Below are 12,893 nucleotides of genomic sequence, written 5' to 3'. Positions count from 1 at the left end.
AATGGGTTAACTCTTAAGAATGAATCAGTTAAAAATGGATTAAACTAGGTTGGAACACTAAAGTACAAAGTCTGTCTTCTTCTTTCTATTTCTCATGTCTCATGATCCCTATAGACTTTAATGACCAAGTCTGATCTGCAAAACAGATGAGAGTAGGACCTGCTCTGAGACTTTTTTTTTTTTTAGAACTGATGTGTGTATGGTTACATGAAATTCTGTGTCAGTGTGCTACCTGAAAAAAAATGTACACCCTAAGGACACATCACACTTATGTGCGAATAAGTCCTCATTCACACGCCAGTATTTTGTATCAGCTGTTTCTAAACCAAAGTTAGGAGTTTAAGGGGTACTTCGCACTAAGCGAGATCGCTAGCAAGATCGCTGATGCGTCACCAATTTTGTGACGCATCAGCGATCTCGCCATTGATCTCGCTGTGTGTGGCATGCATCAGCGACCGCCCCCCCGCCAGGTATCGCTGATCGTGCAGAAATGTCCTGGGCCATTTTTTGATCGTTAGTCTCCCACTGGCCAGCACGCATCGCTGCTTGTGGCAGCGGGAGACCAATGATCAGCGAGCTCCCAGCGCTGTAAGCAGACGCTGGGAGCTGGTATCCAGGGTAAATAGCGGATAACTAAGTGTTCGCATCGCTTAGTTCCCTGCTGTTTTCCCTGTATACCAACTCCCAGCGTGAGCACGCTGGTATCCAGGGCAAACAGCAGGTAACTAAGCGACGCGTGCACTTAGTTACCCACTATTTACCCTGGATACCAGCATCCTCGCTGGTCCTGCTCGCTGGTGAGTCTGCCTGTTTGACAGCTCACCAGCGATCATGTAGCAACGCATCAGTGATCCTGACCAGGTCGTATCATTGTCAGGATTGCTGGTGCATCGTTTAGTGTAACGGGACCCTAACTTACAGAGAAAAACTGTAATTGAAAGATTGACACCTGTTCTGTGCTTTGGAGGCATTTATGGTTTTGGCAGACAAATACTGATGAAATACTGATCAAAAATATTGATGTGTGAATGAGGCCTAAGAGGAATCTTGGGGATTTATAGTAATTCCATTGCTTTCCTTGCCAATGTCTCACAATTGGTATCTTCTTCATTTTTTAGGTACCAAACTAATGCTGTTAATAATCTGAGTATTGCATTTTTAATGTGGAACATTGTGTCTACAGTTCTTTATTTTTCGAATACCGAGGAAAATTTTGACAGTTTACAGGAAGTAATTGACTTTTTGCAACTTAACCAAAATTTCAGCATTAAGGACTTCACCAAAAACCACGGATTTTATATCAATAACAGGACATTATTAAAGTGTAATTTTTTTGGCATACCATGCTACCCAGAGGTAAAGTTTCTTTCATTTCTTCCAGTAATTTATAATTTGGACAGATCCTAACATATAGATGATTGTTTGCAAAAACTAATTTACCAATCATAACAGCAGTGTAATTTACGACTACCATATTAACCTTTGATTCAGAAATAGTCTACACATTTAAGCTGATTTTACAAAATGAGGTTTAACAAGTAGTAGGACAGGCAGACGGCTGTATTTCTGGGGCGAGGATTGCATTGGAATCCTTGAACTAACCATCTTCGCTTCCGACCTGAGTGTGACAGCTGCTTAGGAATACATTATGCGGTCATGCTCTGATCAGGAGAGGTGTCGGGTCAGTCTGTGCAATTTTTATCATAGCTGTATCCAGTGTCAGACTGGGGTGCCACTTTTCAGTTACATGCAAATGTGATATTATCCTCATTCACAAATTTCTATAGCAATAACCTAGGTTGATTATTGAATAAAAATAACGATGCTGCCATTGTATGTAAGAAGAAGGACCGTGCCGCAGGTACCTGTTCTGTGCCGGATCCGGAACTGTCGGGGCTGTCTTCTCTGTTGTCCGGGGGAAAGCTTGAGGGACAGGACCAATCCTTGCATGCGGAAGCAGGGTCGTGGTTAAGGGGGTACAGTGCCAGTGCGTGCGGAAACAGGCAAACTTGGCAGAAAGAGGCAGCGCGCAGCAGAGACCAGTGATTGCTCCGGCCCTGGAGCATCTGTACAGCGCAGGCCCGCGCTCGAGCACCGCCGCCACCGCTGGCAGAGACTGTGAGGAGAGACGTGCAGTGTGCCTGTTGGTCGCCACGAAATGAGATGCCAGATAATCTGGGCCAGTGAGTACCGCGCGTGTGCCGCGTAAGAGAGACCGGGTGTGGGACCGTCATTTGCACCCTGATTCCCCAGTGTATATCCACCGGACAACGGTGGGTGCAGACAGTGTGGTGACCCGCACTCTCCTGGCTACATCAGTATATGGACTAGGGGCAGCGGAAGGTACCGGAGACCAACTGCTGTTGCCAGAAGACGAATCCGCGTTATCTTCAGGACCCCCACTGGACAAGTGCCACACCGGCTGTTGTGGACATCATCTCCTGCTCCGTGATTCATCCCATCCTGGGGAATGTCTGACTGGATAAGTGACCCCACAAGAACTGTGGTACCCTTTTTGCTGTTCTTTAACTCTGCATACTGTTTATACTTTGAACTGCTTACGCCCCTGCTAACCATTTACCTCCCTGCATGGAGTATTCCTTCTTCAAGTAAAGTTATGAACTCTTGCTCTGCCTTCTGTCTGTCACTGCATCCCGCAACCTGTTCACACTTGGCATAATTGGCAGGATGCAGTCTACAGACACAGAGGGGACAGACCAAGCAGTCATGGGTGCCCCAAGGGCTAGTATACCTCTGGGAGCAATGCCGAGCAACCTCCCAAAATTTACAGGGAGAAACACTTTGCTATGGGCCTGGACTGAGCAGGTCAGGGGCATGTTGAGGATGCACTCCATGACTCCCGCGATGGAGGCAGAGATTGGTATGATGGATCTGGATGGAGAAGCAGGAAGCGCTGTCATGTTCTGGCTCCCACATGAACGGGATACCTTTGACAAAGTACTACAAATCCTAGAAAAAATTCATGGAGACACCATGGATGTTGGAGAGTTGCGCATGTGCTTGTTTATCTGTGTCCAAAGGGAGGGGGAATCCGTGACCCCGTACATGAAGCGGTGCAGGAAGTCCAAGATGCGAGATGGCGTATGTGTAGGAACCCCTGACAAAGTTCTGAGAGATCAGCTAGAAGCAGGCTTTAGAGACGCACTGCTTAAACAAGCCTTACGGGAGCACTTGCAGGTTAATATGCGCATGTCCTTTTTGGAAGTAGGGGCCGAAGTGCGCACAAGCAAGAGCAGAGGGTGACAGTCCTGGTAGGGAAGGTCTGCAGCGAAGAGATGTCTGTCCCGTTGGTGACTGAACCAGGCTGGTTGAGAGAACTTCGGAAGGAAATCTATGACATGCGAGAGGAATGGTCTGAACTGAAGAAGATACATCCAGCACCCTTGGACCCCTCTGGGGTCAGAACTGGTCCCAAGCCTCGCCGGGGGGCTGAAACTGCATCGCATAGAGGCCGACCTTGCATAGAGCCGACCTGTTTCAACTGTGGAGACGTTAAACATTTCGCTCAAGGATGTGCATGTCAGGGAAAGACCCTCCACCACTATTTGTTAAACTAGTGGGCTCCGTGGCTGGGGGATGCCGCCCAGCGCCTGGGCAGCCAAGAAGGAGAGGGAGAAGTCCCACAAGTTTAGTTTCTTCAAGTCCTCTTGTTTGAGCTGAAATGGATGGTTGGGCTGTCCACTGCCTAGTTGATACCAGCTCTCAAGTAACTACTATGCCTGAAACTTACTTCAGACGTCATTTTCCCAAGATGATGTGGCCTGAATGGGGTCCCATGATCAGATTGACAGCAGCCAATCAGTTACACATCCCAGTCTCAGGGGTGGGGTCTGGATGCAAATCACTGTATGTGGCAAGAATGTGGGCCGAAAAGGAGTTCTGTTGACCGCTGGGGACTCTGGTTCCGGCCCCACTGTGACTTTGGGAATGAACGTACTGAAGGAACTTGGGAACCTCCTGGTCAACGCGTCATCTGATGTGTTTCTGAGTCAATGGAGCCCTCGCACCCCCCAGAGAAGAGTGTTCCAACAGTTGATACGAGTGGGTCAAGTCCAAGAGATGTCAAGTGAAGGAAAAGCATTAGGCAAGGTGATTGTTCCGGCCTCCACCAATCTCATCTTACTACCAGGTCAGACTGTGCTCTTGTTGCCTATCCGAACCTGTACCTCTCTTGAAGGAGTCAAAGTCCAGATAGAGCCTGCTGTCATGGAGCAATTACCTCCAGGGCTCCTCATTGCATCAACATTAGCCATTGTTCACAACTGAAATGTGCCAGTGCGATGTGTCAACCTTGGGGAGGGTGAACTCACGCTTCTATCCAAGAGTGAAGTAGCACAGATCATGGGAATGCCAGAAGAGTTGATACCACCGGAGGCTGTTCAGCTGGCAGTGAATCAGGGGAACCCCTGGACACGGGCTGTATCGTGTCCTCCAAACCACAATCCAGTCACCTAAAGGAAGGACACTGAATCCTGGAGCAGATGCGGGCCATGCCATCAGAACTCTCACCATAACAGGTACAACAAATGGAAGCGGTGCTAGAGCAATATCAGGATGTTTTTGCTCGTCATGATGATGATTTTGGGGTAATACAGCCATCACCCATGCACCGCACCTATTAGGGAACGATACCGACAAATCCCACCACAAATGTTCCAGGAGGTGAAGCAGATGTTGGCGCATATGCTACAGAGCAGAGTCATCAGAGAAAGCCAAAGTTCGTTGGCGGCGCCCATTGTTCTGGTAAGGAAAAATTACGGCGCTTCTGTGTAGACTACCGGAAACTGAATGCTTGCACTGTACCCACTGCCGAGAATCGAAGAATCACTGTCCGCATTGGGAAAAACAAAGTACTTCTCATCGTTAGATCTTGCCAGTGGATATTGGCAAGTGCCCATGTCTGAGCAAGACCGGGCGAACACAGCATTCATACTGCCTACGGAGTTGTTCGAGTTCAACCGGATGCCCTTCGGCCTTATCAATGCACCCGGGACCTTCCAACGATTGATGGTGAGATAGTTGGGAGACTTGAATTTCGAGGCTACCCTAATTTATTTGGATGACCTCATCATCTATGCAGCTACCTTTGAGGAGCACTTACAACGACTGGAGCAAGTACTGAGCTGACTACAGAGGCATGGCCTGAAAGTAAAACCTCAGAAATATCACCTCTTCCACAAGCAGATTGAGTACTTGGGACTTGTCTCCTCTGAAGGAGTAAGACCTTCGTGTGAGAAGATAGCGGCAGTACAGGACTGGCACACCCCGAAGCCCATGAAAGATGTCCGGGCCTTCCTGGGGCTCACCGGGTATTATCGATGGTTTGTGAAAAACTTCACTCTCATTGTTAACCCGCTGCTGGAGTTGCTGAAAGGAGTGCCATCTGGTGCAAAGAATCGGACCATTCAGTGGGGAGACAGTCAGGAAGAAGCTTTCTGAGCCCTGAAGATGGCCCTGACTGAGGCACCCGTACTGGCCTATGCTGACTTCTCTCAACCCTTCATCCTTCATACTGATGGGAGTCTGCATGGACTATGAGCGGTATTGTCACAAATGCAGGGCGGAAGAGAGCAAGTGATTGCATATGCAAGTCGGTCCCACCACGACTCCGAACGGAACCCAAAAAATGTCAGTTCTTTCAAATTGGAACTACTGGTGTTTGTGTGGGCAATGACCGAGAAATTCGCTAAGTACCTATCAGGGTCCGAAGTCTTAGTGCACACCGATAACAATACTCTGGCTCATCTAGAAAACGCAAAATTAGGGGCCCTGGAGCAGAGATGGGTAGCTCGCATGGCCAAGTACAGATTCAAGATTGCCTATCGAAGAGGAGCAGAGAACACTCATGCTGATGTTTTATCCAGGGTGACTCACGAGCGACCTGGACCTGACCGGGATGAAGAGCTGGAGGCTGAAGAGATCCCTGAGTTCCGTAACTCCGCCAGGATGATGGTGGCATGCAGGGACAGATCAGGAAGACGTCTAGAGGACAGACGCTGGGGTGACCCCGTGACGATTGCGTACGGCTTCAACAGGAAGATAGGGAACGCGCTCAGATGAGGCAATGGATGGCCTTGAAGCAACTTCACAGCCAAAGAGAGAGACGCCCTGTCACCGGGAGGTCTACAGATCCTTCAGCAATGGGAGAGGCTCCAGTTGGAAGATGGCCTGCTGTACGGGAAGGTGTAGTTGGCACGGGAGTTGGGAATCATCTGTCAAGTGGTGCTTCCGGAAAAGCTGCTCTGGGAGGTGGCCACGGAAGCGCATGAGAGAGTAGCCCATTTTGGCCCGGAAATTATGTTCCAGTGGCTGCAGAAGTTGGTCTTTCCTCGACTGAAAGCCACAGTGGATGAAGCTTGTCGGCAATGCAGGAGCTGTCAGTTGGTGGAGCTCCCAGAACAGAGGGCCCCTACACAAACCATTGTGACTTCTGCTCACCTAGAGGTGTTGATGATTGACTACCTGACTGTGGGCCCAGCTCACCTTGGATATGAACACTGTCTGGTAATGACTGATCAATTCACTAAATTCGCTGCGGTAACCCCAACCCGGGATAAGACTGCTGAGTCGGTGGCAGAGGCCATTTGCAGGGACTTCATCCGAGTGTAAGGTTGCCCATAAAGGATTCACTCTGACCAAGGCACATGTTTTCATGGATGGGTTATGGAAGAGCTGAGAACAAGCAAATGAGAAACCAGCTCCCCTCTTTCCATTGAAGCATGTGGTGTGGGAAAACGCAGAACCAGTGCAGTCACACATGGATAAGAACAAGAAAAATTTGTTCAAGCTTCAAAACGATCCAAAAATATTTTATTCATTGATGGATAAAAACATAAAGCAGTGATGGACAAGTTCACATGACCCTCAGGTGCTGCGCATTTCGAATGCACTGAGGCATTCTTTCTCAAAAGAATGGAAGAGGTGCATCGCCTGTATCAGATTGAGAAATCCAGAATGATGCCCTACCATCCTCAAGGGAATGTGTTATGAATGAGTCACCGTAGGAGGCAAAAAACAGAAATACTAGCTAAGTCCAGAAAACCAGAGAAGTTGGCAGCTATCGGATTGCAGACCCCTCAACCTAACAACAACAACTAGCAGTAGCCGTGGGGGGTTCCTACGGTGCCCTAGACCCCTCGATCACAGCCGGAGAACTAAATAGCCTAAAGACAGAAAGGGAAATCTAAACTGCCCCAGAGCAGACCCCAAAGCAATAGGCAGCCCCCAACATATAATGACGGTGAAGCAAGATGAAAAAACACTCACACAGATAGAAAGATAGGCTGAGCAAATGATGGGGCCAAAGCTAACTAAATAGGACAGGATAGAAAAGCTGCTGTCTGCAATTCGCCAAAAACTCTATCAAAACAAGAGCCAACAAACTGATAGGGAAAAAAGCCTTGAAGTCGCTAGGCTTCAAAAAGACTATATCAGTACTCAGGTATTTTCTGAAGACAGAGCAAAAAGGAATTCAGCTCACCCCAGCAGGGAATGGCAGAAATCCAGAAAAACAAATTCAAAACAAAACCAAAACACAAATGCAAAAAGCAGAGCAGAAAACTTAGCTTTTGAGGAGCAGGAATCAGACTGGTCTCCTAGAATCCCTCAGGGAAATCACCAGCAAGGCAGAAGGGCGTCGGCTGCCTTATATCCAGTCAGCAATTCCAGTCACCCAGTCATCATCATCCAGCTCAGGTGCTTGGTAATCAGCCTCACTACCTTCCTTCACCAGAAGAGGGAGTTCATCAGACCTCAATGGTGAAGGGGAAAATGAACTCACAACAGTACCTCCCCCTTGAGGAGGGGTCACTGAACCCTCATCCATGCCACCAGGGCGATCAGGGTGAGCCCGATGAAAGGCACGCACCAATCTTTTGGCATGAATATCAGAGGCAGAGACCCAGAAATTATCCTCCTGACCATAACCCTTCCACTTAACCAAATACTGGAGTCTCCGTCTAGCCAGACGGGAATCCAGTATCTTCTCTACCTCATATTCCATGTTACCTTCAACCAATACAGGGTCCGGAGGTGCCACCCCAGGAACAACTGGTTCAACAAACCTCTTCAACAAGGACTTATGAAACACATTATGGATTTTAAATGTGACAGGAAGAGCCAAACGAAAAGAGACCGGATTAATAATCTCCAAAATCTTGTAAGGTACAATAAATCTAGCTTGAACTTAGGAGAAGCCACCTTCATAGTGATATTTTTTGATGATAACCAAACCATATCACCAACATTAAACTGGGGACCAATGGTCCTATGTCGGTTGGAAAACTGCTTGGCCTTTTCCTGGGAGAGAGATAACTTATCCACCACTTGGTCCCAGATCTGGTGCATTCTCTCCACCACAGTGTCAACACCTGGGCAGGCAGAAGGCTCCACCTGCCCTGAAGAAAATCGAGGATGAAACCCAAAGTTACAAAAAAAAGGTGACATCAAAGTGGCAGAACTAGCTCTATTATTTAAAGCAAATTTGGCCAAGGGCAAAAATGAAACCCAATCATCCTGATCAGCGGAAATAAAACATCTCAAATACGACTCCAAGGTCTGGTTTGTTCTCTCCGTCTGCCAATTGGTCTGAGGGTGAAAAGCAGAGGAGAAGGACAACTGAATTCCCAGCTTGGAACAGAAAGTCCTCCAAAATCTAGACACAAAGTGAACTCCTCTGTCAGATACAATGTTCTCAGGAATCCCGTGCAAGCGAACCACCTGTTGCAAAAACAGGGGCACCAACTCAGAGGAAGATGGCAATTTAGGGAGTGGTACAAGATGAACCATCTTAGAGAACCTATCACAAATCACCCAAATAACAGTCATTCTCTGAAAGACAGGCATATCAGAGATGAAATCCATTGAAATATGGGTCCATGGCCTCCTGGGGACCGGCAAAGGCATCAACAACCCACTAGAGCGAGAACAAGGTTTAGACCGGGAGCAAGTACCACAGGACTGCACAAAATTCCTGACATCACGAGACAAGGCGGGCGACCAAAAAGACCGACTCACCAGATCTCTAGTACCAAAAATACCTGGATGACCAGCCAATGCAGAGCAATGAACTTCAGACATCACTCTCTTCTTCCACTGGTCAGGAACATACAACTTTCCACTGGGACAACGCTCAGGTTTGTCCTCCTGGAACTATTCCAGAGCACGTCTCAAATCGGGCGAGATAGCAGAAAGAACTACCCCTTTGCCTAAGATGGTAGCAGGCTTGGTCACCACAGGAGAATCAGCATAGAAGCTCCTAGAGAGAGCGTCAGCCTTGACATTCTTAGTGCCAGGAAGAAAAGAGACCACAAAATCAAAACGTGTAAAAAACAAGGCCCACCTAGCCTGTCTAGGGTTCAAGCGTTTGGCCGACTCCAGGTAAATCAAATTCTTGTGGTCAGTGAGGACCACGACTTGATGTTTAGCTCCCTCCAACCAATGTCTCCACTCCTGAAATGCCCATTTCATGGCTAACAGTTCCCGATTCCCCACATCATAGTTAAGTTCAGATGGAGAGAACTTTCAGGAAAAGAAAGCACAGGGATTCATTTTAGATGTTACAGGATCCTTTTGGGACAAAACAGCTCCTGCACCAATCTCAGAAGCGTCCACCTCTACCTGGAATGGGAGTGAGACATCAGGTTGCCGCAAAACCGGGGCAGAAGTGAATCTTCGCTTCAGCTCCTGAAAGGAAGAAACAGCCTCCGGAGACCAATTCAACACATCAGCACCCTTCTTAGTCAGATCAGTCAATGGCTTGGCAATACTATAAAATTTTGCTATAAATTTCCGATAAAAATTTGCAAAACCCAAAAACTTCTGGAGGGCCTTCAAAGAAGTGGGCTGAACCCAATCATAAATGGCCTGTACCTTGGCCAGGTCCATTTCAATAGTTGACGGAGACAAAATAAATCCCAAAAATGAAATTCTCTGTACCCCAAAAAGGCATTTCGATCCTTTGACATACAGGGAATTCTCCCTCAAGATCCGGAACACAGTCCGAACATGTTCCACATGAGAATCCCAATCCTTGGAGAAGATCAAAATATCATCCAGATAGATAATCAAAAATTTATCCACAAAGTCTCGGAAAATGTCGTTCATGAAACACTGGAAGACAGAAGGGCATTAGTGAGCCCAAAAGGCATCACCAGGTACTCAAAATGTCCCTCCAGAGTATTAAATGCCGTCTTCCATTCATCCCCATGCTTAATGCGGATAAGATTATACGCCCCCCTGAGGTCAAGCTTGGTAAACCAGCAAGCACCTTTAACTCTGGAGAATAGATCCGAAATCAGGGGTAACGGATACGGATATTTAATAGTAATTTTGTTGAGGGCACGATAATCAATACAAGGCCTTAATGAACCATCCTTTTTGGCCACGAAAAAAAAAACGGCACCTAAGGGTGAAGAGGATGGTCTAATATGACCCTTCTCCAACGCCTCCTTAATATAGGATCGCATAGCCTCGTGCTCGGGTACAGATAAATTGAAGAGCCGACCCTTGGGGAATTTACACCCCGGGCTTAGTTCAATTGCACAGTTATAACTCCTATGAGGAGGCAAAGGCACAGACTCATTCTCACTAAATACATCATAAAAGTCTGCCAAATAGTCAGGAACATCATGCGACTGAGGAGAGGTGGAAAAAACCGGAGCCTCACTAAGGGCACACCGACAACCCCAACTCACCACAGACACAGATTTCCAATCCAAAACTGGATTATGAATTTGCAACCAGGGAAACCCCAGAACAATGGTATCAAGCAAATTATGCAACACCAAAATTCTGCAATTTTCTTGATGGTCTGGGGCGACCCGCATTACCACCTGGGTCCAAAGCTGAGGTTTATTTTTCGCCAAAGGAGTAGCATCAATCCCCCTCAAAGGGATAGGCGTCCGCAGAGGTGTCATCGGAAATACACAACGTTTAGCAAAATCCAAGTCCATTAGGTTCAGGGCTGCTCCCGAATCCACAAAAGCCTTGGCGGAAAATGTGGACAGGGAGCAGATCAGAGTAATTGCCAGAAGAAACTTAGGTTGAACACCACCCACAGAAAACGTGTGTGCAAAACGTTTCTCTCGTTTAGGACAGACAGAAATAATATGCGAGGCATCTCCACAAAAAAAACACAGCTTATTACGCCTTCTGAACTCCTGACGTTGCTCCCTGGACAAAACTCTATCACATTGCATAGGTTCAGACACTTGTTCAACAGGTGGCAACACCTCTCGTGCAGTCCTGCGTTCACGTAAACGCCGATCAACCTGAATGGCTAATGACATAGAATCGTCAAGACCAGAAGGAACAGGAAATCCCACCATAGTATCTTTTACGGCTTCTGACAAACCCTTCCGAAAGAGAGCTGCCAAGGCATTATCATTCCAGGTAGTAAGGGCCGCCCACTTTCGGAATTTTTGACAGTACAATTCTGCAGAATCTCGACCCTGGCTCAATGCCAACAGGATCTTTTCAGCCTGATCAATAGCATTAGGTTCGTCATACAACAACCCCAAGGCTTGAAAAAATGCGTTCACATTAGTCAGAATAGGATCATCTGGTTTCAAAGAAAACGCCCAATCCTGGGGATCGCCACACAGCAAAGAGATGACAATTTTAACCTGCTGTGCGGAGCTCCCTGACGAGTTAGGCTTCAAGGCAAAAAATAATTTACAATTATTTTTGAAATTCAAAAATTTAGACCGATCCCCAAAAAACACATCAGGAGTAGGGATCTTTGGTTCAGCAGCATGTGAATGAGCAAGGTAGATGGAAATTCCCCGCACTTCCACAGCGAGCTGCTCCCCACGATCAGACAATTGCTTTATCTCCATGGAGAGAAAAAAAAATTCCCCCTACGGCCTCAGAGATATAGAGGAAAAAATATACACACTTTTTTTTTTTTTTTTAATACAATTCTTTCCTGCTATTGAGTACCCTAGGATCTGCGGTATGGCTGGTGATTCTGTTATGAATGAGTCACCATAGGAGGCAAAAAACAGAAATACTAGCTAAGTCCAGAAAACCAGAGAAGTTGGCAGCTATCGGATTGCAGACCCCTCAACCTAACAACAACAACTAGCAGTAGCCGTGGGGGGTTCCTACGGTACACTAGACCCCTCGATCACAGCCGGAGAACTAAATAGCCTAAAGACAGAAAGGGAAATCTAAACTGCCCCAGAGCAGACCCCAAAGCAATAGGCAGCCCCCAACATATAATGACGGTGAAGCAAGATGAAAAAGCACTCACACAGATAGAAAGATAGGCTGAGCAAATGATGGGGCCAAAGCTAACTAAATAGGACAGGATAGAAAAGCTGCTGTCTGCAATCCGCCAAAAACCCTATCAAAACAAGAGCCAACAGACTGATAGGGAAAAAAGCCCTGAAGACGCTAGGCTTCAAAAAGACTATATCAGTACTCAGGTATTTTCTGAAGACAGAGCAAAAAGGAATTCAGCTCACCCCAGCAGGGAATGGCAGAAATCCAGAAAAACAAGGCAAAACAAAACCAAAACACAAATGCATAAAGCAGAGCAGAAAACTTAGCTTTTGAGGAGCAGGAATCAGACTGGTCTCCTAGAATCCCTCAGGGAAATCACCAGCAAGGCAGAAGGGCGTCGGCTGCCTTATATCCAGTCAGCAATTCCAGTCACCCAGTCATCATCATCCAGCTCAGGTGCTTGGTAATCAGCCTCACTATCTTCCTTCACCAGAAAAGGGAATTCATCAGTACGCAATGGTGAAGGGGAAAATGAACTCACAACAGGAATGGGGCTTGTGAGCATTTTAATCGGACGCTGATTCTGATGCTGAGAACCCGGGAGAAAGACCGGAAGGTTCTCTGGCCTGAGTTTGTGGCTGAATTAG

At 47.2% G+C, this 12,893-nt stretch overlaps 1 protein-coding gene across 1 annotated transcript in view; it reads left to right on the top strand.

Moving 5' to 3' along the window:
* The window catches only part of ASIC5 (acid sensing ion channel subunit family member 5), a 116,228-nt gene that overhangs the window by 55,477 nt on the left and 47,858 nt on the right, over positions 1-12,893 (top strand). The window contains exon 5 of the mRNA XM_073579021.1: positions 1,119-1,356. Coding sequence (XP_073435122.1) covers positions 1,119-1,356 — 238 coding nt within the window. The remainder of the gene's footprint in view (positions 1-1,118; positions 1,357-12,893) is intronic.

This window comes from Dendrobates tinctorius, unplaced genomic scaffold (genome assembly GCF_039654945.1).
Source record: "Dendrobates tinctorius isolate UK_male_01 unplaced genomic scaffold, ASM3965494v1 ptg000008l, whole genome shotgun sequence".
Lineage (NCBI taxonomy): Eukaryota > Metazoa > Chordata > Amphibia > Anura > Dendrobatidae > Dendrobates > Dendrobates tinctorius.
Note: the sequence above shows the minus strand (reverse complement) of the source record. Positions and strands in the feature narration are given on the sequence as shown.